General features: G+C 42.2%; 1 protein-coding gene across 1 annotated transcript in view; it reads left to right on the forward strand.

Annotated features, from left to right (window-relative positions):
* Nucleotides 1-27,789, forward strand: part of ZNF407 (zinc finger protein 407) — a gene marked incomplete at its 5' end in the record, with an annotated part of 558,459 nt that continues 530,670 nt past the window's right edge. The window contains one exon of the mRNA XM_040433918.1: nt 1-1,408. Within this exon, the coding sequence (XP_040289852.1) occupies nt 1-1,408 (1,408 nt within the window). The remainder of the gene's footprint in view (nt 1,409-27,789) is intronic.

The raw sequence follows: 27,789 nt of genomic DNA on the forward strand, positions 1-27,789 counted from the left end.
AATGAAAGTGTTTTTGTTGGTACAACTTTAAGACTTTTGCCCAGTATCCCAAAGGAGCAGGCAGTCCCTACTGATAATCCAGTTAGTATCCAAGCAAAAACTTCTACACATGAAGATCCCGAGAAAGTTGGAGATTTGCAAAATCTATGTACTAATAGTGGAACTAGCAAATGCATGCATTGTGAATTTGTTGGGGACTCCGTTTCTTTAGAGATGCACATTAAAAAGAACCATGCAAAGGCATTTGAATATTACTGTAAAGCATGTAATTTCTATGCTCCAACACACAAGGATATGAGCACACATGCATCCTCTGAGACCCATAAAGTCAATCGTCAGTCACCCCCTACTTTGCCTTCTTCACTTGTGGAAAAAGAGGAGAGTGATGTACAAGAATTGCCAGACAATGTTTCTAGTGAAAATGTTGTAGAATTTGATCAGAACCTACAATCAAGTAATGAGAGTACAGATCAATGCCTGGTTTTACAAGTAAAGACCAATACTAGCATTGATACTTCTCAAGCTGAAGCTGAATCTGAACCCCAAAAAGATTGTGAAAGCACAAAAGAAAACACAGAATTTCTAGAAAAAGGTGAAAAGTGGGAACAAACCAATCCAATTGCGTGTAGTGAACAGGGCAGCCCGGTCCCTGAAGTTACTGCTCAAATATGTTTGAACCATGAAAACTCTGAAGAGAAAGGTACATTTACCAGTGATGAAGCTTTGAAGGTTTCAGATAGTGAAGTAGTGACTCAAGTTTTATCAGAACCTACTACCATTGATAGCACAAGTAATGTTCACAACGAACACACATTTGATTCTTCAATTGTAAAGCTAAAAATTGTTTGCAACGAATCTTCAGATATAACCTCTACACCTAGGATTAGTAATAAAGTACAAGACCCACAAGTGGCAAAAAAGAAGAAAGCCAATGGAAATGCTCAAGGAGATGCAAACCGAATACGATGCAATGATTGTGGCTTCCTAGCTGATGGCCTTAGTGGGCTAAATGTTCATATTTCCATGAAGCATCCAGTGAAAGAAAAACATTTCCACTGTTTGCTGTGTGGTAAATCCTTTTTTACAGAAAGTAATCTACATCAACATTTGGCCAGCATTGGTCACAATAAAAATGAGTTGGCCAGTTTTGAAGAATGGCCAGAAGGTGGTGGAACATTTAAATGTGTGAAATGCACAGAACCATTTGATTCTGAACAGAGTTTATTCATACACATTAAAGAACAGCATGAAGAATTGCTCAGAGAGGTTAACAAATACATCGAGGAGGACACGGAGCAGATTAATAAGGAAAGAGAAGAAAATCAGGGGAATGTGTGCAAGTACTGTGGCAAGATATGTAAAAGCAGTAATTCCATGGCATTCCTTGCCCATATCCGAACTCATACAGGTAAGTCAACCAATCAGTACATAATTGCCTAACATTTCTAACACCTATATCAAAATGCCAATGTATGTAAATGGGCTAAATGATCTGGTTGGTGGGCCACTTTCTGGTTACTGTTGACCAATGTGTTTGTAAGATGACTATATGGCACTTACTAATATAGTCTTTGTTCAAATTCTGCACCATTTTCTATATTTCAAAGTCTTTTGTGCTGTCCACACAGAGGTCCTGTCTATAAGATGGCCACTGATGGAGGGTCATGTGACCAGGCAAATCGCCTCCATGTGATGTCTTCTCTATTCAGGCACACTGCCTCTGAACTAAACTTCCAACAGTGCAAGTGCAGATGGCAGGTGCAGTGTATTTAAATGGAGGAGACCTCACATGGAGGTGATTTATTTTTGTTAACGGAACACGTTTGACTTGTCCTGTGTGATCATAACCCTTTTTGGAGACGTGTAAGGGTATTCAAGTTACAAATTACCCATTGGATATAACTTTTAGATCCTGGCAGTTGGATCATCACATTTTATGAGAATCGGGGTCTGGTGTCTCTTGTTTGAATACAGCTGCCATCAAACATGCACACTGTGGATTCATTCAAACTCTAAGGGAATGCCGGAGATTGGGTCAGCACAACCTGTATGTAGGTGCACATCACTATGGCGAAATACATATACAAACGGAAAATACAAATGTGATAGCACTCTGCATCCAGCATTCTGCCCTGCCTCCATGCTGGATGAGGCATTGGTGTACATTTTGGCCAAAGCGTAATAAGCCACTCACCACGTCAAGGTCGCCTCTATTGAGTGGTCCCTAACACTAGTTCCTACCTGTTTATGGGCCATGACAGCCACACAAAGTCCAGGGAATGCAGGTCAGCGTGCACGCCAAGCACACTCTGCCTTTAACCCCGTCCGGTGCCATTACAGCTTTCATCGGATCCAGGGATGCAAGTACCAACATGCACGCTGAGCCCACCATATACTTCTCCTGGAGCCAAATGGCTACTGGTAGGTTCTATATAAGCAGACTCAGTTTTATACTGACTTTAAAACCATGCCGAAGACAGCCAAGTGTTGTATTCGGCTATCTCAGGCAACGCCTACAGATGAATGGAGTGGCAGCATACATACTCGACTGCTCCTCTTTTCATAAGAGGCACACAGGACCCTCGTGATCAGTGGGAGCCTCAGTGCTCTTACCTCCGCCAATCTAAGAGTTGTCCCCATCCAGTGGATAGGGTATAATTTGTTGTTACTGGAATACCCCTGTAAACACATTGGAGCTGTCTATCTGTAGCTTCTTAACACAACATACAGTCCCTTGAAAAATATTCATACCCCTTAAACTTTTCCTTATTTTTTCATGTTACACCCGCCAACTTAAATGTATTTTATTGGGAGTTTATTTGATAGACCAACACAAAGTAGCAAGTATGTGTGATGTGAAAAGAACATGATACATGGTTTTCAAAATTTTTAATAAATAAAAATCTGAAAAGTGTGGCATGCATTTGTATTCAGCCTGCTGTACTTTGATATCCCTAAATAAAATCCAGTGTGACCAATTGCCTTCAGAAGTCACCTAATTTTATAAATAGGTCCACCTGCATGTAATATATTCTCAGTATAACTACAGCTGTTCTGTGAAGGCCTCATCGGTTTATTAGAGAATATTATTGATCAAACGGCATCATAAAAACCAAGGAACACAGCAGGCAGGTCAGGGATAAAGTTGTGGAGAAGTGTAAAGCAGGGTTAGGATATAAAAAAATATCCCAAGCTCTGAACTTCTCACGGAGCACTGTTCAATCCATCATCCGAAAATGAAAGGAGTATGGCACAACTGCAAAGCAACCAAGACATGGCCTTCCACCTAAACTAACAGTTGGGGCACTAATTAGAGAAGCAGCCAAGAGGCCCATGGTCACTCTGGGGGAGCCGCAGAGATCCACAGGTAATATGGGAAAATGTTCTTTTTGCTTCACTCATACTTGCTACTTTGTGTTAGTCTATCCCATAAAATCCCAATAAAATACATTTAAGCTTGTAGGTATAATGTGAAAAAGTGTGGAATAGTTTAAGGGGTGTGAATACTTATTAAGGGCACTGTATATTGATATATATATATTTGTAGTTAAAGAAAATTAGGAATGTCATATTGGATTTCATTTTGGCCAATCCTTTGCTATTTCATTAGATGCAACTGCTTTTTTGTGCAGATTCTGCTGTTATATTCCCACAGAATATTGTATGACTGAGTAAAATGATTTATGGGTTTTTGTAAGTGGTTAAAGGGAGCCTGTCAGGAGCAGTGCTCTAATAAACTAAGCCCAAGTTCACTTATGTATTGCTCATTTGAGTGTAAAGAAGTATTTGTTTCACAAGTGCTTCTCTGTGCAGATGTTTTCGGGCTTTTTAAATATGTAAATGAGCTGTATTGCCTATGTGCTCAGTGCAATAATGATCTCCTTATTCGGCCTCCCAGACACTCCCTTTGCAGTTGGATGGACACACAGGTGAGCACATATGATGGGTGCATGAGCAGTAGATCCTGGAGTCTCGGCTGGGCTGTGAACTGTTCTGCTGTGCATGCACCACTGTCCAATATGTACAATTAGGAAAGAGGGTGATTTGAATTTTTAATATTTTTGTGCTTCTATCTTTATATGGGGCAGCACAATGGCTAAGTGGTTAGCACTGGTGCCTAGCAGCGCTGGGGTCCTAGGTTTGAATCCGACCAAGGGCAACATCTGCAGGGAGTTTGTATATTCTCCCCTTGTTTGCGTGGGTTTCCTCCGGGTTCTCCGGTTTCCTCCCACGCTCCAAAGACATACTGATAGGGACCTTAGATTGTGAGCCCATTGGGGACAGTTGGATGCTAATGTCTGTAAAGAGCTGCGGGATATAGTAGCCCTATATAAGTGCATAAAATAAATGCTTTTTTTTCTGTACTTTGAGTCCACTTAGAGGCTTTAACATGCAATCTGCTTATTCCATAGACTCCAATATTACAGTATTGAAGTTTTTTACTGATTGCCTGTCAAGCCATGCAATAAACATAATTGGCATCTCTGCATCCAAAAATGTCCGACTATTAAAATATAAAAGTGCATAAAATAATAAAATATATAAAAAATCTTTATCGTGCACAGTGACTTCTGTGATGGGATAAAAAAATTGCTGCTTTTTATCATCCCTCCCCCCAAAAAACATTTATAAAAAGAGATTAAAAAGTCATGTCCTCCAAAAAGGTCCAGTAAAAACTACAGCTCTACTCCCAAAAAAGCAAGCCCTCCAACTGAACAGAATATTTTATTATTATTATTATTATTATTATTATTATATATATTTTTTTTAATTGGCTGGGTCTTGATCAGGTTATAAATAAATCAATTTTACAAATAGCTTTGCTTGAAGATCTGCAGAATTTTTGCATCTGCATTACCTTTTGTAGACTTGTTAAAGACTACACACAAGCCTCAGTTAGTCTGATTTTGTTCTTCCATTTACCCATACTTTCTTGCTATCCTACATGATGTAGGTTAGCATCGGCATGCTTCCAGGAAAATATATAAAAAAAAATATATATATATATATTTTACCATTCGGATTATAACTTGAAATAGGGTGGAATTAAAGCAGAGAAAATGCAACAATTTTTGTTTTATTAATGAATTATTTTTCCTTTTTTTTTTTTTTGGAACAGTGATGAATAAACTTGATGCGGTGTCTTTCAAAATCAGGATAGTCTAGTGTGGAAAATAGGTATAAAGCGTAAAATTATGTTTTATATAAATGGTACTTATGAACATTTCTGGTTAGGGGTCCTGCATAAGCCCTCAAAATGCCCTCATCAGCCAGATAAAAGTGAATAAAATGAAAGAGGAGATGCTAATGGAGTTCTCTTTAGAATTCTTTATGCCAATGTCTGGTCAAGACATGTTGCTTATAATTGATGTGTCCATTACTTGAATTCTCTTGTAATTATAGTCAATAAGTCTTGTAAATGTGTTAAAGCTCACTAAAAGCATACAAATTCAAGAACAGAGTAAGGCTAATAATTTAAAATAATCAATGTAGGCATTTCAGCACTTAATTTCCCTTGTGTGTTGATAGCTGATCATTCTTAATCCATTAAGATTTATTTAGTCGTTTACAATGCAAAATAGGTTTGCACTGGTCACTTGTGCCATTTGAAAATGTCCACCAGGTTAAGTGCAGAATGTAGTCCATTATTCTTCCTTGACTATATGTATTAATTGCATTTAAAATCAAGTTAATGTGTATGTGAAAGTGAGGTAACTATCAATATACGACAGAACAACCTTACTTATATAAGTTACATCATTGATTGTAACATTTAGTAAAAGTTAGCACACTCGAAACGTCATTTGCACCGCTCCTTGAAATTTGTTTAAATTGCGTTCCGAAATGTCCTTTTAACACACGGATATTCTGCAGATTAGCGGAAAGAAATATTCCTACATACTGTAAATTACACTGGAGGTACTTTTTTATTCATAGAGGTGTGAATGTGTCTGAAAAGATATCTGCCACCGAGTCTAGATTTATTTTATTATGTACACTTTAGAACAGGCCACTTGGTAAGGAATAACCCCTATTCAGATTATATAGGTCAAAAATACCAAATCATATATATACACACCAAAATAATCAGTGTAAAGTAAATCATATTTATTAATGGATATACATTCAGTACAAAAGACTATCACAGTAAAAGCATTAAAACAATTAGAAATGATCACAACTGAGGTGGTGGTCATAAATGGCAAATAAAAAGTCGAGTAAAATGGACAGTAAGGTAATGCAGTGCAAATTATGTCCAAAAAGGAACAATAGGACATGCACATGGTAAATAACAAAAATGTACAGCACAAATGCCAAGTCAAGAAAGAAAAGCCCAAATGAGCATTACTATATGGGGATGTACGATGTACTGCAGCAGTGCTCCAAACCACCACCTCACCATCACCACACGTGTTTCGAGGTAAGCTTTCGTAAGGGCTAGTGATAAAAAAATGGGTAGGCTACACCATTGGCTGTAGTCCATGACATTTTTTTAATTACCTCAATGTACCTCAATTTTTTGAGGTTATTGCAGATTGGGATTGCAGCATCTGATCATTTAGACCGATGGAGTGATCACCCCAATGTCACTGCAAGGTGCAGAGTAGTGGCCCTGGGAGCGTAGTGAATTCTCTCTTATATTTGTCCACATATTGATGTCCACAATAACATATTGCCACACATATGAACCCACTGTTTTACAATTAATAAATGATCTGATGATATTAGAGTGGCCAGTTGTTGTACTTGCAGACTAGTTGCCAATTTTGGTGAAATCACAGCTGTATGTGCCAGTTATGGTGTTGATAAGCCATGTTTCCCTGGCTGGTGGTAGAGATTACCCATGTGTCAAAATGTAATAGAGAGACATTAATGCTTGGTAATGTTTAATCGTAAAAACTTCCTTTAGATCAGGAGTGGCGATGGGCACCCCCGTGTCTCAATGTATGCTAGTCTCTCCCTTGGCTGGTAGAGACATGGACCTGCTAGCTCCTAATAAAGCTGCATAATTGATGGTATTGATACGTGTGAGGATTCATCCCACAGTGCATTGAAAAGGGTGGTTTGCTTATATGCCCATTTCAGGTCATATTATTAATTGTCTTGTATCTTCTTATATACTTGCGGTGAACTAAGTATCATGACATATACAGCGGCGCCCAGGGATCTCACTGCGCTTACTATTATTCCTGGGCGCCGCTCTGTTCTCCCGTTATGTACTCCGGTATGTTCGGGGACTTGGTTATAGTAGGCGGAGACTTAGGGGACTTGGTTATAGTAGGCGGAGTCTGCCCTTGTTCTGCTGGGCGTCTCCTTCTCCTAGGCTGTAGTGCTGGCCAATCGCAGCGCAGAGCTCACAGCCTGGGAGGACAAGGGCAGTGCCCAAACCCCTGAAGACGCCAAGTGCTTGGCGAAACATGTCGGGGGGCAGAAAGTGTTACTAGTGTGTTTTTAGCCAGCGCATGCCTAGCTATAATGGAGGTCTGGTAGATATATTAGTATAAGTAGTGCATCCTATGAGGACAATTGCTGCTGCAGTTAGCTCCCTGTGAAAATAACAGAGCGCACTATTTGAGCACAGATGATGCTATAGAGAAAAGGAAAGAGAGTTTAACAGCTACAAGTGAAGAGTGCCCTCTAGTGGATTCACTTAATAATCAGACCTACTGTAACTATCTATACATTTAAAGCCGGCATAGCTGAGATTTTTAATTATAGAGTTCTAGCTATTTTAAAGACAAGAAATAAATGTTAAATTTTATATCTAGTAACACGTGTTAACCTAGGGACACTTATGGTCCTAGTGACCAATTGTAAATAAAATGTATGTAAAGTCCCAACATGTGTTAGGGAGCTATATGTAAAGCGAGTTTGATTATCGTGACGTCACTTGGCTTTGGAAGAGGGTTAAGAATTCACGGAGCGCTGTGCCCTGTTAATACAGCTATTGGAACCCCCACCGATCTGATATTGATGACCTATCTTGAGGATAGACGATCAATATCAAAATCCGGAAGACCCCCTTTTAAGTTCCAAGACACGTAGATTCCCTAGGGCAGGGATGGACAACCCAACTGTTGTAAAACTACAACTCCCACCATGCCCTGCTGTAGACTGATAGCTGTAGGCAGTCTGTGCATGCTGGAAGTTGTAGTTTTGCAACAGCTGGAGAGCCTCAGGTTGGCCATCCCTGGTCTAGGGAAGGGAAAATTGACATCCTACTTTTAGGGAAGGAAGCACAATTGACCTTTTAAATTAGAGACTGGGAAACTGGCCTAAACAATGCCATATTGTTTTCATGTTTCATTGAGTAGTTCCCCTCTTCCCTTCGACTCCCACTTGTGTCCAGAGCATTTTTGTCTGTGATGTCTCTATCTATCTGAAGACATTTGTTATTTTAGGTCATATATTTTCATATGTTTTGATTGCGTTGGTTCATGGTACCATACTTTGCACAACTTAGCGCTATCCCCCCCCTCCCAATCACCTCCCAATCAGGTTGTAACTATCTTTCATTTCAATTTCTGTATGATTGTCTGTTTACTGTATATCAGCATTGTTCACACACTGATGTTGGCTCATATTTAGGCTGCAGCACTCTCGGGCGATGCCGGTAGCAGCAACCCTGACCTGTTCTGCCACTCTAATTTAATACTCCTACCCCATCTGTTCTTGTATGTATTTTCCTTATGGGTCCTCTGCTGTCTCAGTAGTAGTGGTTTCCTATAGTAGCCGCAGAAGGTTCCCTAGCAACCATGGGGTGTGACAGCGCACTTACCTCCATGATTGGCCACTCACAGATTGAGTTATGCCTGGAGGGATGGGGTCAGCACTATGAAAAGAGTCGGCTGCATGATGGCCACTCACAGCCTCCATAGTGGAGGCACAACTGACATCACATTGTCACCAGTTGCCATCAGTGCTTGTTTTTGCGTGACAAGTTGTACTTTCTATCGCTACCATTTAATATGGCATACAATATAGGGGGGAAAAAAATTACAAATGGGGTAGAATTGCAAAAAAAACACAATTCCCCCATAGTTTTTTTAATTTATATACTGTGTATATATATACACTCACCTAAAGAATTATTAGGAACACCTGTTCTATTTCTCATTAATGCAATTATCTAGTCAACTAATCACATGGCAGTTGCTTCAATGCATTTAGGGGGGTGGTCCTGGTCAAGACAATCTCCTGAACTCCAAACTGAATGTCAGAATGGGAAAGAAAGGTGATTTTAAGCAATTTTGAGCTTGGCATGGTTGTTGGTGCCAGACGGGCCGGTCTGAGTATTTCACAATCTGCTCAGTTACTGGGATTTTCACGCACAACCTATTCTAGGGTTTACAAAGAATGGTGTGAAAAGGGAAAAACATCCAGTATGCGGCAGTCCTGTGGGCAAAAATGCCTTGTGGATGCTAGAGGTCAGAAGAGAATGGGCCAACTGATTCAAGCTGATAGAAGAGTAACGTTGACTGAAATAACCACTCGTTACAACCGAGGTATGCAGCAAAGCATTTGTGAAGCCACAACACGCACAACCTTGAGGCGGATGGGCTACAACAGCAGAAGACCCCACCGGGTACCACTCATCTCCACTACAAATAGGAAAAAGAGGCTACAATTTGCACGAGCTCACCAAAATTGGACTGTTGAATACTGGAAAAATGTTGCCTGGTCTGATGAGTCTCGATTTCTGTTGAGACATTCAAATGGTAGAGTCCGAATTTGGCGTAAACAGAATGAGAACATGTATCCATCCTCTGATGGCTACTTCTAGCAGGATAATGCACCATGTCACAAAGCTCGAATCATTTCAAATTGGTTTCTTGAACATGACAATGAGTTCACTGTACTAAAATGACCCCCACAGTCACCAGATCTCAACCCAATAGAGCATCTGAAAAAAACTGTGGCAGCACTCCCTTTAAAGCTGTATGAGATGTAGGGTGCCTGCTGTGGTCCCTCGATTCAGGACGGAAGACAGCAAAGAAAGTTCGCAGCACTCCTTGAAAGATAAAATGTGCTCTTTTATTCACACATATCAAGTGACAAAGGTTCTGTGAGAGAACCGAAACGTTCTCAAGTCAGGTGAAAAAAAGGTTTTTCACCTGACTTGAGAAAGGTTCTGTGAGAGAACCGAAACGTTGTCACTTGATATGTGTGAATAAAAGAGCACATTTTATCTTTCAAGGAGTGCTGCGAACTTTCTTTGCTATATATATATATATATATATATATATATATATATATATATATAACACAGAAAATCTGCAGCACTCCTTGAGGTCAAAAATGTGCAATTTATTCACACATGTCAAAAAAAGACAACGTTTCGGTTCTCTCACAGAACCTTTCTCAAGTCTCACAGAACCTTTCTCAAGTATATATATATATATATATATATATATATATATATAATTTTTATTTAATTTTTTAAATTTTTTTTTTTTTATATAGATTTCACTTTGCAGTAAAAATGACTTATCCTCTTCATTCTTCAGGTCACTATGATTACAGCAATGCCACACTTGTATAGTTTTTCTTGTGTTTTAATACTGAAAAATGTATCTTTTTTTCTTGTCATCTGACCCCTATAACTTTTTTATAGTTATGTCCATTTTGAGGTGTGTGTGTGACTTTTTGATCATTTTTTATTCAAATTTTTCCATTATGCCATTCACCATATGGGATGCATTTTTTATATTTTAGTAGTATGGGCATTTTCACACGTGGTGATGCCTGTGATGTTTTTTTTATTTTTTATTGTTTATTTTGATTTTGGGTAAAGTGGGTTATTTGAATATATACTCACCTAAAGAATTATTAGGAACACCTGTTCTATTTCTCATTAATGCAATTATCTAGTCAACCAATCACATGGCAGTTGCTTCAATGCATTTAGGGGTGTGGTCCTGGGCAAGACAATCTCCTGAACTCCAAACTGAATGTCAGAATGGGAAAGAAAGGTGATTTAAGCAATTTTGAGCGTGGCATGGTTGTTGGTGCCAAACGGGCCGGTCTGAGTATTTCACAATCTACTCAGTTACTGGGATTTTCACGCACAACCATTTCTAGGGTTTACAAAGAATGGTGTGAAAAGGGAAAAACATCCAGTATGCGGCAGTCCTGTGGGCAAAAATGCCTTGTGGATGCTAGAGGTCAGAGGAGAATGGGCCGACTGATTCAAGCTGATAGAAGAGCAACGTTGACTGAAATAACCACTCGGTACAACCGAGGTATGCAGCAAAGCATTTGTGAAGCCACAACACGCGCAACCTTGAGGCGGATGGGCTACAATAGCAGAAGACCCCACCGGGTACCACTCATCTCCACTACAAATAGGAAAAAGAGGCTACAATTTGCACAAGCTCACCAAAATTGGACTGTTGAAGACTGGAAAAATGTTGCCTGGTCTGATGAGTCTCGATTTCTGTTGAGACATTCAAATGGTAGAGTCCGAATTTGGCCTAAACAGAATGAGAACATGTATCCATCCTCTGATGGCTACTTCCAGCAGGATAATGCACCATGTCACAAAGCTCGAATCATTTCAAATTGGTTTCTTGAACATGACAATGAGTTCACTGTACTAAAATGGCCCCCACAGTCACCAGTTTCAACCCAATAGAGCATCTTTGGGATGTGGTGGAACGGGAGCTTCGTGCCCTGGATGTGCATCCCTCAAATCTCCATCAACTGCAAGATGCTATCCTATCAATATGGGTCAACATTTCTAAAGAATGCTATCAGCACCTTGTTGAATCAATGGCACATAGAATTAAGGCAGTTCTGAAGGCAAAAGGGGGTCCAACACCGTATTAGTATGGTGTTCCTAATAATTCTTTAGGTGAGTGAGTGTATGTATGTATGTATGTGTGTGTGTGTGTATATATTATATATATATATTATATATGTGTATATATATATATATATATATATATATATGTCACTTGGCTTGATAATGGCTCTGTGAGAGAGCTAAAACGTTGCCTGTATCAACATGTATTGAATACATTTAGTTTTTTTTCACTTTTTATCCAAGGAGTGCTGCGTTGCGTTTATTTGGATTATGTGTGGACCACAGGACCTAGGGGAATAACGCTGGCACCTGAATCATTTATAGCACTTGAAGTGAGGAGTGCTGCCCTGCCATCTTCTGGATATATATATATATATATATTATATTTATCGAAAGATAGAGATGGTGACCTCCTAGTAATTCCTAGGCCTTTCCCTAACTCCTGCCAGTATGAGCAGATCCTGATGGTGGAAATACTCATACACCGGATACCTAAAGCCCTGCTAAAACTGACGAGCACTAGGATAGGTAGCAGGGGATGAGACAGCTGGTTCCTTCCAGAATGAAGAAACCTGCGTCTCCCTGAGGCCTAGAAACAACACACACCAGATATTAAGAAACAGCGAAGGCAACAAGTACTTAGCTTAGAGATGTATGGAGAAGCACGAGATCCAAGACAAACCAGCATTAGCAACTCCAAGCAGAAACTATCAACCGCATGGTCAGCAGTGTGAGGCGGATCTAAATATATCTCCAACACTGATAACGAGCGGCACTTGGGGAGAGGTGAGATGCTGCCAAACAACAACATACATAGAGGAAAACAGAGAGACCTGTCAGCCTCACGTGCAGCAAGTCTATCCGATCTTCTCACCTCTCTCACAGGAGGGACCGTGACCGTACCCCCCCTTCTACGGGTGGCCTCCGGAAACCCAGGACTGACTTTATCAGGATGCGCCCTGTGAAAGGCCCTCACAAGGTGACTGGCATTCACGTCGGTTGCAGGAACCCATATTATTTCCTCTGGACCGTAACCCTTCCAGTGCACGAGGTACTGAAGAGATCCACGAAGAATACGTGAGTTCACTATTCTGGCAATCTGAAACTCAAGATTAGCATCCACCATGACAGGAGGTGGTGGCAGAGAGGACGGTTCAGCAGGTTCAACATATCTTTTCAGCAATGACTTGTGAAACACATGTTATCGAGAAACACTTGAGACTTGCATTAGGTAAACCTGATAATGGTATAAAGTGCGCCATCTTGCTGAAGCGGTTAACAACCACCAGAATCACAGTTTTCCCAGAAGAATTAGGCAAATCTGAGATAAAGTCCATGTACAAATGAGTTCAGGGTCGGGATGGGATAGACAAGGGAAGTAGAGATCCTGAAGGCCGAGTATGAGCCACCTTAGTACGCGGACAAGTCTTACAAGCTGCCACATAGCCCTCAACACATTTATGTAACCCTGGCCACCAGAATCTTCGAGAAATGAGATCCACAGTGGATCTGCTCCCAGAGTGTCCCGTAAGAACAGTATCGTGATGTTCCTTAAACACCTTGTGTCGTAGTTCCGAAGGGACAAACTACTTCCCTGGAGGACAGGCATTGGGTGTCTCTCCCTGGGCCTCCAACACCTCTGCCTCAAGTTCAGGATAAAAGGTGGATACAACCACCCCATCAGCCAATATTGGAGCAGGATCCTCCGAATCATTCCTCCCTGGGAAAGTTACGCGACAAGGCATCCGCCTTGACGTTTTTAATCCCAGGACGATAAGTGACAATGAAATTAAATCTAGTAAAAAACAATGGCCTGCCTTGGATTCAGACGTTTAGCCGACTGCAGGTAGGCCAGATTATTTTGATCACTAATTACCGTAACGGGATGAATCGCTCCTTCCAACCAATGACGCCACTCTTCAAAAGCCAATTTAATGGCCAACAACTCTCTATTACCTACATCATAATTTCTTTAGTCAGAAGAGAGTTTTTTTAGAGAAAAAAAGCGCAAGGGTGCCATTTGCTAGGAGAAGAACCCTGGGACAAGACGGCTCCAATCCCTAACTCTGATGCGTCAATTTCCGCAATAAATGGTTGTGACACATCCGGTTGCACCGGAATAGGAGCAGAAGAAAAACATTCCTTTATTGCTAAAAAAGCATGCAATGCTTCTTCAGACCAGACAGAGAAATCCGCGCCTTTGTTAGTCATATCAGTTAATGGTTTAAAAACAGTTGAGTAATTCAAGATAAATTTACTGTAGTTGTTGGTAAACCCCAAAAATCGCATGAGTGCCTTCCGATCTTCGGGTCGATCCCAGTCCAACACACCACGGACTCTTTCCGGATCCATACAAAAACCCGAAGATGAGAGTAGGTACCCCAGGAATTGCACTTTAGGGACCGCAAATACACACTTCTCCATTTTGGCATACAATTTATTCTCTCTTAGGATCTGTAAGACCTGTCTAACGTGATCCTTATGCGTCTCCATATCAGGGGAATAAATTAAAATATCATCCAGATAAACCACCGCAAACCTGCCCACTAAATGATGAAAGATGTCATTGATGTGTTAAAAACCGCAGGAGCTTTGGAAAAACCAAAAGGCATGACGAGATTCTCAAAATGACCCTCAGGAGTATTAAAGGACGTTTTCCATTCGTCCCCTTCCTTGACTCTTATCTCCAACTTGGAGAACACCTTGGCGCAGACCATCTGATTTGAATAAATCTGGGATCAAAGGAAGGGGATAGGGATCACAGATAGTGATGCTATTAAGCTCACTGAAGTCCAAACATGGCTTAAGAGTTCCATCCTTTTTTTTTTTTTTTTTTTTTTTTTTTAAACAAAGAAGAACCCCGCCGCCATTGGTGATGTGGATGGTCTAATATGACCTTTAGCCAAACTCTCGGTGATATACCTTCGCATGGCTACTCTTTCGGGTTTAGAAAGATTATACAACCGAGACTTTGGCAATCTAGCTCCAGGAATAAGGTTGACTGGGCAATCATACTCCCGATGAGGAGGCAACTCCTGGTCACCACCCTTAGGCTAGTTTCACACTTGCGGCAGGACGGATCCGTCCTGCGGCTATTTCGCCGTGCCCCCGGGCCGCCGCTCCGTCCCCATTGACTATAATAACCTGACATGCAGTAATTTTAGTCCGGCGGCCTTTCGCCGTGCACCGCTGTGCTGCGCCGGAGCTCCGCCCCGTCCCCATTATAATCAATGGGGACGAAGCGGCGGCCAGGGGGCACGGCGAAATAGCCACAGGACGGATCCGACATGGTGAACAGCATGTCGGATCCGTCCTGCCGCAAGTGTGAAAGTACCCTTAGAGAATACATCAGAAAAATCAGAAAGGAAAGGAGGTAACATTTTAGTAGTTACAACAGAAAGCGACGTGCTAAGATAGTTGTCAAGGCAGAAATCACTCCAATCGAGAATCTGTCTCGCTTGCCAATCGATGATAGGGTTATGTTTTTTTAACCATGGTACACCTAAGACCAGAGGAGCAGGCAAACCCTCCAGCACAAAACATTAAATGGATTCAATATGAGAATCTCCCACCTTTAGGCGAATGTCCTGCACCATTTGAGACAGATACTTTTGAGAGAGAGGGGCGGAATCAATCGCAAACACAGAAATATTTTTGTCTAATGCGCTTGTTGTCACACCATGCATACAGACAAACTGGCCATCCACTAAATTAACCCCTGCCCCACTGTCAATAAATACTTTCTTTTCCACAGTTTTGGAATCTAGGGCCACCTTGGCAGGCAGGAAAAAACGGGTACTATCGGTAAAAGGCAAAAGTACATTCTCAACTTCCCCATCCACACTACCAAGAGTGAGAAGAGGACTAGACACATTAGGACTTTTTTTCCCCTTTTCACCTTGATGTTTAGCATAAGGGCATACGTTAACAAAATGTCCTCCTTGACAACAGAAAAGCAAAGTCTTTTCTTAACCCTAAAGTTTTTATCACCTGGTCCAAGTGTGACCTGACCCAATTGCATTGACTCATCACCAGACAGGAGCTCGAGTGTCTCTTTACCCAGAGTGTCAGAAGAGACCGATTCCCTGTATGATAATACGTCCCAAGCGAGAGGAACTTTAGATATCTCCCTTAGGCGTCTATCAATACGCACCGCCAGAGTCATGGCCGCCTCCAATGACTGTGGATTTGCGTGAAATGCCAAGGCGTCCTTTAGGTTCTCAGATTGTCCTTGACAAAATTGACTACTGACATCTGGGTCATTCCACTCCGTATCAGTTGCCCACCTCCTAAATTCAGAGCAATAGGACTCAGCTGAACGCTCTCCCTGCCGCAAGCAACGCAACTTAGATTTGGCCAGGAAAACCCGATCTGGGTCATCATAGGGAAGTCCCAGAGCTCTGAAAAATTCATCTACCGACCGGAGGGATTGTGAACCAGTCGGCAAAGAGAGAGCCCAAGACTGAGCATCACCTTTCAGCAACAAAATAATAATCCCAACTCTCTGACTCTCGTCCCCAGAAGAGCTAGGACGCAGTCTGAAATATAATTTGCACGATTCCCTGAACCGAACAAAGTTGTCACTTCCCCTGGAAAACCTATCTGGGAGAGCAACCTTTGGTTCAGGGCAGGCCTGTTTCCAGCTGCCAGAACGCCATCGCCTGTGGTCTCTGAAACTGTGCAATGGCCGTGTGGAGGTCAGCCACCTCCAAAGACAGCCCCTGCATACGATCGACCAGTGCAGAAACAGAATCCATAACTGCACAGATAAAACAAAGGATAACGGTTTGGGCGGTTGTTAATGTCACAGGTTAAGGGGAAGAGAAAACACCAAATACACACAACAATGAATAGACAACAATCTAGGCCTCAAAAGCTAAGGAAGAGAGATGAAGACCTCCTAGTAATCCCTAGGCCTTTCCCTAACTACTGCCAGTATTAGCAGATCCTGATGGTGGAAATACTCATACACCGGATACCTAAAGCCCTGCTAAAACTGACGAGCCCTAGGATAGGTAGCAGGGGATTAGACAGCTGGTTCCTTCCAGAATGAAGGAACCTGCATCTCCCTGAGGCCTAGAAACAACACACACCAGATAATTAGAAACACAGAAGGCAACAAGTACTTAGCTTAGAGATGTATGGAGAAGCAGGAGTTCCAAGACAAACCAGCACTAGCAACTCCAAGCAGAAACTATCAATGGCATGGTCAGCAGTGTGAGGCGGATCTAAATAGAACCCCATCACTGATAACAAGCGGCACCTGAGGAGATGTGAGATCCTGCCAAACAACAACATACATAGAGGAAAACAGAGAGACCTGTCAGATAGCCTCACGTGCAGAAAGTCTATCCAATCTTCTCGCCTCTCTCACAGGAGGGACCGTGACAAGTGGACCCCAACTTACAATAATCAGAATATTCTATACAGAAGTCGCTGCACTGGCAGCACTGAATTTCAATATACAATTAATTTGCCTGGAAGCCTAGTACACGCTCAGCCTCATTATTATTATTATTATTATTATGAGCATAGAATTCTTTCTCTGACCTCTGTCGGGGGAAAGAGCTCTTGCCTCAGAAGTGCGCTCTTCTGGGTTTTAGCCTTCTCAGATGCCGTGGTTACATTTGGCAAGAGCATCTGGGGGGTTAAATGTCTACATTTGGTAGACATTAGCCGCAGGTGTGTGCTGTATGAAACAGCAGGTACCCGGCGGCTATGGCGCTCACTCCAGTACAGGTTCCATCTTTAACCCCTTCGCTACCAGTGCCGTACATGTATGGCGCTGGAGCAATGGGCAAACATGGCGCTCGCTCGCATGTGCAGCAGGCTTTATGGCCGGTGGGTCTCTTCGGTTTAAAAGAACAGAGACCGGCAATAATGCTGATTGTGGTAATCAAAGCCTTTTAGATGCCATGATCAAGTGAGATCACGGCATCTAAAAGGTGAAAACCCCAGAAGCTCGAGCCTCCAGGGTTTTTACCCGCATTCTCTGCGGCCAATGAGGATGCCGGTAATTGATTTTAATGCGCTAGGTCTCGCTGGGACACATAAGGAATGAGCAATTCTGAACATTAAATGGCTATAAAAAATCCATGATTGTTGAGAATTAAAAACAAAAAATCGATTTTGTAGGCTCAAATATGAACTTCAAAATCATAACAGAAAAGTTTAAAACAACTTAATATATATATATATATATATATATATATATATATATATATGGGCTGCACGATATATCGAAAAAATAATCGAATCGCGATAATCGCCAAATGCGATATGGCGATTTGGCCGACCCGAAAATGCAGCGATTATATATGAATGGGCCCCGCGCACATAACTGGCTTTGTGTGTAAAGGAGATGTGTAAAGTTTTTTACTATTGTCTGAAACAAGCTCTCTCCTATTGATAAAATGGTCAGCCTCTGTACTCACTTTCACTATGAATGTACTGCCGCGAGCAGCAGCGAGCTGGCCGGCCGACGCGTGACTGACGTAACTTAGTAACGCTCCTGCTTCCTGAATTAAGTGGGAGGAGCATTACTAAGTGACGTCAGTCACACGCCGGCCGGCCAGCTTGCTGCCGCTCGCTGCAGTACATTCATGGTGAAAGTGAGTACAGAGGCTGGCCATTTTATCAATAGGAGAGAGCTTGTTTCAGAGTTCAGACAGTAGTAAAAAACTTTACACACAAAGCCAGTTATGTGCGCAGTTTAGGACACATGAGGGAACACATAGGGCCATGAGGGGGACCAGCATAAGATGCTATATGTGTGTCTTATGCTGGCCCCCCTCATGGCCCTTTGTGTCATAGCACCCATCCCCTATAACAGTGCCATCCACAGATCCCCCATAACACTGTCTTACACAGATCCCCCATAAGTGTCCTCCACAGATCCCCCTAAGTGTCCTCCACAGATCCCCCCCATAAGTGTCCTCCACAGATCCCCCCCCCATAAGTGTCCTCCACAGATCCCCCCACCTCCGTCCCCCCCCCCATAAGTGTCATCCACAGATCCCCCACATAACAGCGTCCTCCACAGATCCCCCACCTAACACTGTCCTCCACAGATCCCCCATAACACTGTCCTCCACAGATCCCCCATAACAGTGTCCTCCACAGATCCCCCACATAACAGCGTCATCCACAGATCCCCCACATAACAGCGTCATCCACAGATCCCCCACATAACAGCGTCATCCACAGATCCCCCACATAGCGTCATTCACAGATCCCCCACATAACAGCGTCATCCACAGATCCCCCACATAACAGCGTCATCCACAGATCCCCCATAACAGTGCATCATCCACAGATCCCCCATAACTATGTCATACCCAGCCGCGTCAGCGGCTCATATGGGAAAATCCAAGCAAATAGACCGCTAGCACAATTCCCTTAAAATATTGCATCGCATATCGTTATCGCAATTTTTAGGGCCCTAATCGCAATCGCACAAAATTCCCATATCGTGCAGCCCTAATATATATATATATATATATATATATATATATATATATATATATATATATATATAAAAAATATGTCAAAGTTTAAATCACCCCCCTTTTTGTAGAATAAAATATATACATAAATAACATAATATAAACATCATGGGTATCACCGCGACCGAAAACACCCGTACTAGTAAAAGGTAAAAATATTTTTCCAATACGGTAAATGACGTAATGGAAAAAAGGGTCAAATTGGACAATTTGCTATTTTTTCATCGCTTCTCTTACCCAAAAAAAGTAACAAAATGTGGTCAAAAAGTCATACAACTACAGATTGTCCTGCAAAATATGAGCCCCCACACAGCTCATGAGATATAACTATAAAAAAGTTATGGGGGTCAGAATATGGTGATGCTTTTATTGTGTAAAACCAAAATAAATAAATAAAATAGACATATTTTGTATTGCTGTGTCCGTAACAACCTGCTCTATAAAAATATCACACACTCTACCCCCAAGGTAAATGCTGTAAAAAAAATTTAACTGTGCCAAAAAAGCCATTTTTTGTCACCTTACATCACAAAAAGTGTAATACTTAGCGATCAAATAGTCATATGTACACCAAAATAGTACTAATCAAACCATCACCTCATCCCGCAAAAAATGAGCCCCTACATAATAGGCCAAAAAAAAAAATATATATGGCTCTCAGAATATGTAGACATTAAAACATGATTTTTTTTCTGCCAAAAATGCTTTTATTGTGTTAAAGTAAAATAAAAAAGTACATATACTGGGTATCGCCACGTCCGTAACAACTAGCTTCTATAAAAATATCACATGATCTATCCCCTCAGAACACCGTCTTCCAACAGTCTTGAAGGAGTTCCCAGAGATGCTTAGCACTTGTTGGCCCTTTTGCCTTCACTCTGCGGTCCAGCTCACCTCAAACCATCTCGATTGGGTTCAGGTCCGGTGACTGTGGAGGCCAGGTCATCTGGCGCAGCACCCCATCACTCTCCTTCATGGTCAAATAGCCCTTACTTTCAAAGTTTTCCCAATTTTTCGGCTGACTGACTGACCTTTATTTCTTAAAGTAATGATGGCCACTCGTTTTTTTTTTACTTAGCTGCTTTTTTCTTGCCATAATACAAATTCTAACAGTCTATTCAGTAGGACTATCAGCTGTGTATCCACCTGATTTCTCCTCAACACAACTGATGGTCCCAACCCCATTTATAAGGCAAGAAATCCCACTTATTAAACCTGACAGGGCACACCTGTGAAGTGAAAACCATTTCAGGGGACTACCTCTTGAAGCTCATCAAGAGAATGCCAAGAGTGTGCAAAGCAGTAATCAAAGCAAAAGGTGGCTACTTTGAAGAACCTAGAATATGACATATTTTCAGTTGTTTCACACTTGTTTGTTATGTATATAATTCCACAAGTGTTAATTCATAGTTTTGATGCCTTCAGTGTGAATCTACAATTTTCATAGTCATGAAAATAAAGAAAACTCTTTGAATGAGAAGGTGTGTCCAAACTTTTGGTCTGTACTGTATATATATATATATATATATATATATATATATATATATATATATATATACATATATACACACACACACACACACCATGCACAACTACCTCTAGCAAAAGATTTATGTACTGCAGGAATAACCCTAATATATATGGCAGCACATCAGGCCAAATATATAAAAATTTCAATATGGAGGTGCAGGCCAATGGATTCAGCAACAAATCCAGGTGAAAAGAAAAACACTTTATTCACCCCTGTGGTCGAAACTAGGGATAAACGAACTTGTGTTTCAAATTATGTGTACATAGTTCAGGTTCGGGTTATGCAACAATTCCGTTATGGATTCTGCTACCACTGACCATAACTTAGGGTCCATTCACACATCCGCATAATGGGTCTGCATCCGTTTCCAATCAGATTCCACCTTTCATTTATCACAGCTTAATTGGAAAATGAAAGGACGAATCTGATTGTTTGCTATGGGCAACTAAGCCAGTTCTACTTTACATCAGTTTTGATAAATCTCCCCCACTGTGTACTTCTATGTGTACATAGCATTGTGTGTCGTCACACTGTACTAGTCTGTGTGGGAAAAGTGACCGCTCACTGTGTGGACTGCACACAATACTGTGTTCAGAAGAGAGCGCATGTTGACCATGTGGGAGCGGTCAGTAATCAGATCTATATCCTGCTTAGGCTACTTTCACACTAGCATTTTTGCTGGATCTGGTAGGGTTCAGCAAAAATTCTTCTGGTACTGATAATTAGATTATAATACAACCATCTGCATTCATTATGAACGGATCCGGTTGTATTATCTTTAACATTGCCAAGACGGATACGTCATGAAATCTATTGAAAGTCAATGGGGGACGATTCCGTTCTCTATTGTGGCAGAGAAAACGGATCCGTCCCCATTGACTTTCATTGGGGGTCATGCTCCGCATCCCTGGACGGAAAGCAAACTACAATATGTTGCGGTTTACTCTCCGGTATGGGAATGCAACCAAACTGAACAGAATGCATTTTGGAGCATTCCGTTCTGTTCAGTTCAGTTTTGTTCCCTTTGACAATGAATGGAGACAAAACTGAAGCGTTTTTTTCCGGTATTAAGCCCCTGTGAAGGATCTTAATACTGGAAAACTAAAACTCTAGTGTGAAAGTAGCCTTATAACGCCATAGTTCTGACTGTAGATCGCTGCACTAATAATGGTCTTTCCACAGAATGGAAAGTGAGAAATAGATCTGCTGATTACAGGCTGTAGCATACTGTAAGACTCACCATGTTGTGGATTGAAATGAAATCTTACTACCAAGTTACTTGCAAGTTCCAGCAGTCTGTATCTAAGTGGCTGCTAGCTGTGCTGTGTACAGGATATGGGGGCGGGGCAGCAGAGCTTGTGCTGGTGCATGTGAATCCACAGGAACGCCCACAGAGCCTGATGAGACATCCGAACTGTGAGTGAATCTCATAGAAGAGAATTTCTGAGTGCATGTGAAGCAAAGCTGATACCAGTAAACAAACAAGTGCAATTTTATTATGTGCTGCATTACAGTAAGGCCTCATGCACACGACCGTTGAAAGTCAATTGGTCCGCGAAAAAATCGGAAAAATGGCCCCGTTTTGCAGCCGTATCCGTGATCCGTGTTTCCTGTCCGTCAAAAAAATATGACCTGTCCTATTATTTTTGACGGACAACGGTTCATGGACCCATTCAAAGTCAATGGGTCCGTGAAAAAACACGGATGCACACAAGATTGGCATCCGCGTCCGTGGTCCGTGGCCGTAGGCTACTTTCACACAGACTGATCCGCAGATCCGTCTGCATAAAAGCTTTTCAGAGCTGGGGGACGCTTTTCAGAGCATGAGTGATGGGGACGCTTCTAGTTAGAATATACTTTGAACTGTGTACATGACTGCCCCCTGCTGCCTGGCAGCACCCGACTCCTCTTACAGGGGGCTGTGATCCGCACAATTAACCCCTCAGGTGCTGCACCTGAGGGGTTAATTGTGCGTATCATAGCCCCCTTAAGAGATCATGTGCTGCCAGGCAGGAGGGGGCACACCCCCCTCCCTCCCCAGTTTTAAATTCATTGGGGGCCAGTGCGGCCCCCCCTCCCTCCCCTGTAGTACTGTAGAATCATTGGTGGCCAGTGCGGCCCTCCCTCCCCTGTAGTACTGTAGATTCATTGGTGGCCAGTGCGGCCCCCCCTCCCTCCCCTGTAGTACTGTAGATTCATTGATGGCCAGTGCGGCCCCCCCTCCCTCCCCCTCCTAATTAAAATCTCCCCCCCTATCATTGGTGGCAGCGGAGAGTTCCGATCGGAGAGTCCCAGTTAATCGCTGGGGGCTCCGATCGGTAACCATGGCAAACCAGGACGCTACTGCAGTCCTGGTTGCCCTGGTTACATAGGAATTTTTAGAAGCGTTATACTTACCTGCGAGGCTGCGGATGTCTGTGTCCGGCCGGGCGCTCCTCCTACTGGTAAGTGACAGGTCTGTGCTATAAGCAATGCGCCGCACAGACCTTTCACTTACCAGTAGGAGGAGCGCCCGGCCGTCACAGGACATCGCTAGCTCGCAGGTAAGTATAATGCTTCTAAAAATTGCTAAGTAACCATGGCAAACCAGGACTGCAGTAGCGTCCTGGTTGCCATGGTTACCGATCGGAGCCCCAGAGATTTTAATTAGGAGGGGGGAGGGAGGGGGGGCCCACTGGCCACCAATGAATCTACAGGGGGGGGAGGGGGGGCCCACTGGCCACCAATGAATTTAAAACTGGGAGGGAGGGGGTGTGCCCCCTCCTGCCTGGCAGCACATGATCTCTTACAGGGGGCTATGATATGCACAATTAACCCCTCAAGACCTAAGGGGTTAATTGTGCGTATCATAGCCCCCCTGTAAGAGATCGGGTGCTGCCAGGCAGCAGGGGGCAGTCATGTACACAGTTCAAAGTATATTCTAACTTGAAGCGTCCCCATCACTATGGGAACGCCTCTGTGTTAGAATATACTGTCGGATATGAGTTTTCACGATCTAACTCAAATCCGATGGTATATTCTAAACATAGAGGCGTTCCCATGGTGATGGGGACGCTTCAAGTTAAAATATACCATCGGATTGGAGAAAACTCCAATCCGATGGTATAATAGGGACTCCTGACTTTACATTGAAAGTCAATGGGGGACGGATCCGTTGCAATTGCACCATATTGTGTTACGTCAAACGGATCCGTCCCCATTGACTTGCATTGTAATTCAGGACGGATCCGTTTGGCTCCGCACGGCCAGGCGACACCAAAACGCCTTTTTTTCATGTCCGTGGATCCACCAAAAATCAAGAAGACCCACGGATGAAAAAACGGTCACGGACCTACGGAGCCTGTTTTTGCGACCTTAAAAAAAAAACGTCCGTGTGCATGAGGCCTAAGTCTACTTTCATACTCATGTTTTGGCTTTCTGTTTGTGAGATCCGTTCAGGGCTCTAATGCATTCTGAATGGAAAAGGATCCGCTCAAAATGCATCAGATTGCATCAGTTCAGTCTCCATTCCACTTTGGGAGACGGACACCAAAACGCTGCTTGCTTGTAGGTTGGGTTGTGCGTTATCACAACTCAACAAGGTGAGAACATTAACCACACAAGCCTTGTGTATCTTTCTTTTGGTGACTCGTGACCTTACTACGCTATGTTGCGCCCCAGCGCTGTTTTTTGTCTCTTTTTTTTCAGTAACCATTTATTGACCTTGCTCAGTGGCTATACAAAATTTTATTATGTGCAATTAAAAAAGTATTCACATCCAGGTGCTGGTTTGAAAAATGTAGAATATTGTTCATGGGACAACCCCTTTAAGAGCACTTGAAATCCTGATCAGACAGATACACATAGAAATAATATATTTGGCACGGTCACTAAAAATGTATGCGGGTCTCTTGACTCTTCTCTGGTTGGCAGATGTCAGGGAAAAGGAAAGATGGGGACCTGTCAGATTTCAGCATGCCTGATTACTTGTTCTCACTGGACACCACTACTAGAAATGTTAAGCATCTTGTCCTTCTGTCCATTGAGAACACTCTCAGAGTGGGTATGGGAGAGTCAGGACAAATAGCTCTCTCTCTAACGAGCATTTGGCCATTAACTATCTATGGTTTAATGAGAACCGGTTATTGAAGGTTTTTCAACGGTGATGGATTGGAGTTTTCTCAAGGCTGATGCAGACCACCAGCGATATATCATTATCATAGAATTTTTAACTAAGACCGATTTTTCGTCATTTATTTAATGTGTTTTTATAGAGCTTGGTGGATTTTTTTTAAACTGTCTGTTGGTGATTATTAATAAATTTTAATGAATGTAGATGAGAAAATGACCACCATAACCCATGTTCCCGCTGAATAGGAACATCTGCATTAGTGTTTTCATTTCCATTCAAATTAACTCATACAAATAAAACAGTGAACACAGCGGGCTAGTTGACTAAAGCACTTCTATTCAGAGATTTCTGCATGCTGTGCTAATAGGCACAAACTTCCCAATTTTGGAGGCAGTTCACTACTTCCCCACAGTGAACTGTTTATGATCTTGACTATTGGAATTAAATGTGACCTAAATCATCAGTTTATTGAAACTTCTTTCTCTTAGGGATTCATTCAATCAGTACAAAGCAGCTAGTCACTAGGCAATATGATAAAAAAAAACTCCCATTGAGGCTGCCCTGGGATTTGCAGGAAGGTGGTTTAGTATTCCGTAAGCGAAAAGCCTCCAAAGGTTACCAACCGGAGCGAGATAAAGCTCATATATACAGTATTTCTATGCCCAAAGTCTAATCCTTGACATGTGGCACTAGATGTCTGAGATGTGCTGAGATGTCAGATTAGGTGCCTTCAGGGGCGGATTGGCCACAGACCTTGCAGGGGCATTTTCTCGGTGGGTCGATCACAGCCGGCAAGTGGAAGTTTTTGGGGATGTATTTTGTGCTCTGGCAGTATTTTGTGCCACAATATGGTATTGCTGGCCCTGCCTTCCATCAGTTTGGGCCTAACTACAAAACGGGGGCACTTTAGTAATTTTTCAAGGTTCCCAGTCCGTTCCCGGGGGCCTTGTTGGTGAAATGCCTCCAATTGATTGCAAGATCACTCTTAGGTTCTTGAGTATTGCAGTGTGGTCGGCAGAAAATTGTAGGAGCACGTTTGATAGGGGCTGTGAGAGATTTTGAACGTTGTTTATTTTCACTGATAATAGACTTGTCATTTCAAAAAGAAACATATGTACAGTAGTAGTATGGACCATACATGAGGCATTTCACTTGCCAGTTGAGTTGTTCTGATGGTAGAGTGGTCCACACACTACCTATTCAGGCTTTTGGTCTAAAACCATGATATGTTGTAGGAAGTAGATATATTATTACGGGTACACAAATCCTTAATTCTCCAATATGCTATGTGATGTTTTAGTGCAAGTCTGTTAAAAGGTTCATTAAAAGTAAAATGTAGTAAGACTTTAACCCCTTCCCAACCATGTACATATACAGCGGGTGTCAGGTCTTTAAAGATGGCTCTCACTCTGGAGTAGAGTGAGTGCCATAGCTACCAGGTGCCTGCTGTTTCACACAGCAGACACCCACGGCTAGGGTGCGTTCAGGAAAACCCACACTATTTTGCAAGCAAGCTTACTCAGTTTTGTTTGCGATTGCGTTCAGTTGTTCAGTTTTTATCGCTCGGGTGAATTTCGCATTGATGCGGTTTTCATGCGCGTGATAGAAAACTGAATGTTTACAAACAACATCTCTTAGCAACCATCAGTGAAAAACGCATCGCATCCACACTTGCTTGCAGATGCGATTCGTTTTTCACGCAGCCCCATTCACTTTTATGGGGCCAGTGCTGCGTTAAAAACACAGAATATAGAACATGCTGCGAATTTCACGCAACGCACAAGTGATGCGTGAAAAACAATGCACATGTACACAGACCCATTGAAATGAATGGGTCCAGATTCAGTGCTGGCGCAATGCATTTGCTTCACGCTTTGCACCCGCACGGAAAACTCGCTCATCTGAAAGGGGCCCAAGTAATGAGCCAGAGCCTGTGCTAGGCTTCTAGGTTCATTACTTGTATATTACAATTCAGGCCAGCAGGTGGCAGCACTGAATTGTAATATAGTGATTTATGTATACGGTAATGGAGAAAATTCCATTATTCTATACAAATTGCAACTAATGATTTGCATGTTGGGATCCACTTGGGGACCTAAAAAAAAGTTAAAAAAAGGTAAAAAGATATATATTAAGAATAAAAATTCAAATCACCCCCTTTCCCCAAATTCAAAATAAGAATACATAAACAATAAAAAATAAGCATAATGGGCATAGCAGCGTGAGAAAACTCCAGTACTATTAAAATATAAAAAAATCCATACCATACGGTAAATGGTATAACGTAAAAAAAAATTTAAATGGCCAATTCACAGTTTTTTCATCACTTTACCTTCCAAGAAAACTGAATAAAAAATGATGAAAAAGTCATGCACACCCCAAAATGGTATTACCAAAAACTACAGATCGTCCTTCAAAAAATGAGCCCTCGCACATCTTCATAGACATAACTATAAAAAAGTTATGGGGGGGGGGGGGGGGGCGGGCAAGAATTTTTTTTTTCAAAGTTTTAATTTTCAAAAGTACTGACTTGGAGAATGAAGCACAAGTCAGTTTTACTGCATAATGAACTCTGTGAAAACAAAACCCATAAAACTGTGGCATAATTGCGTTTTATTGCGTTGTAGTGGGACATGGCAGGCCTGGGGGACATCAGAAGGCCTCAGCACCATGCGAGTTTGTTTGCGGGATGCCGATCAAAGGGCAGAGACTGCTTCCCCTCTCTAACCACTCGGATGTCAGCGGCGCTATTGACTATAGCATCTGAGGGGGTTAAACTGCCGAATTAGAATTAACTTTGATCCCTGCATTGAGAGCAAGGTGCCAGCTGTATAAT

This window comes from Bufo bufo, chromosome 5, assembly GCF_905171765.1.
Source record: "Bufo bufo chromosome 5, aBufBuf1.1, whole genome shotgun sequence".
Classification (NCBI taxonomy): Eukaryota; Metazoa; Chordata; class Amphibia; order Anura; family Bufonidae; genus Bufo; species Bufo bufo.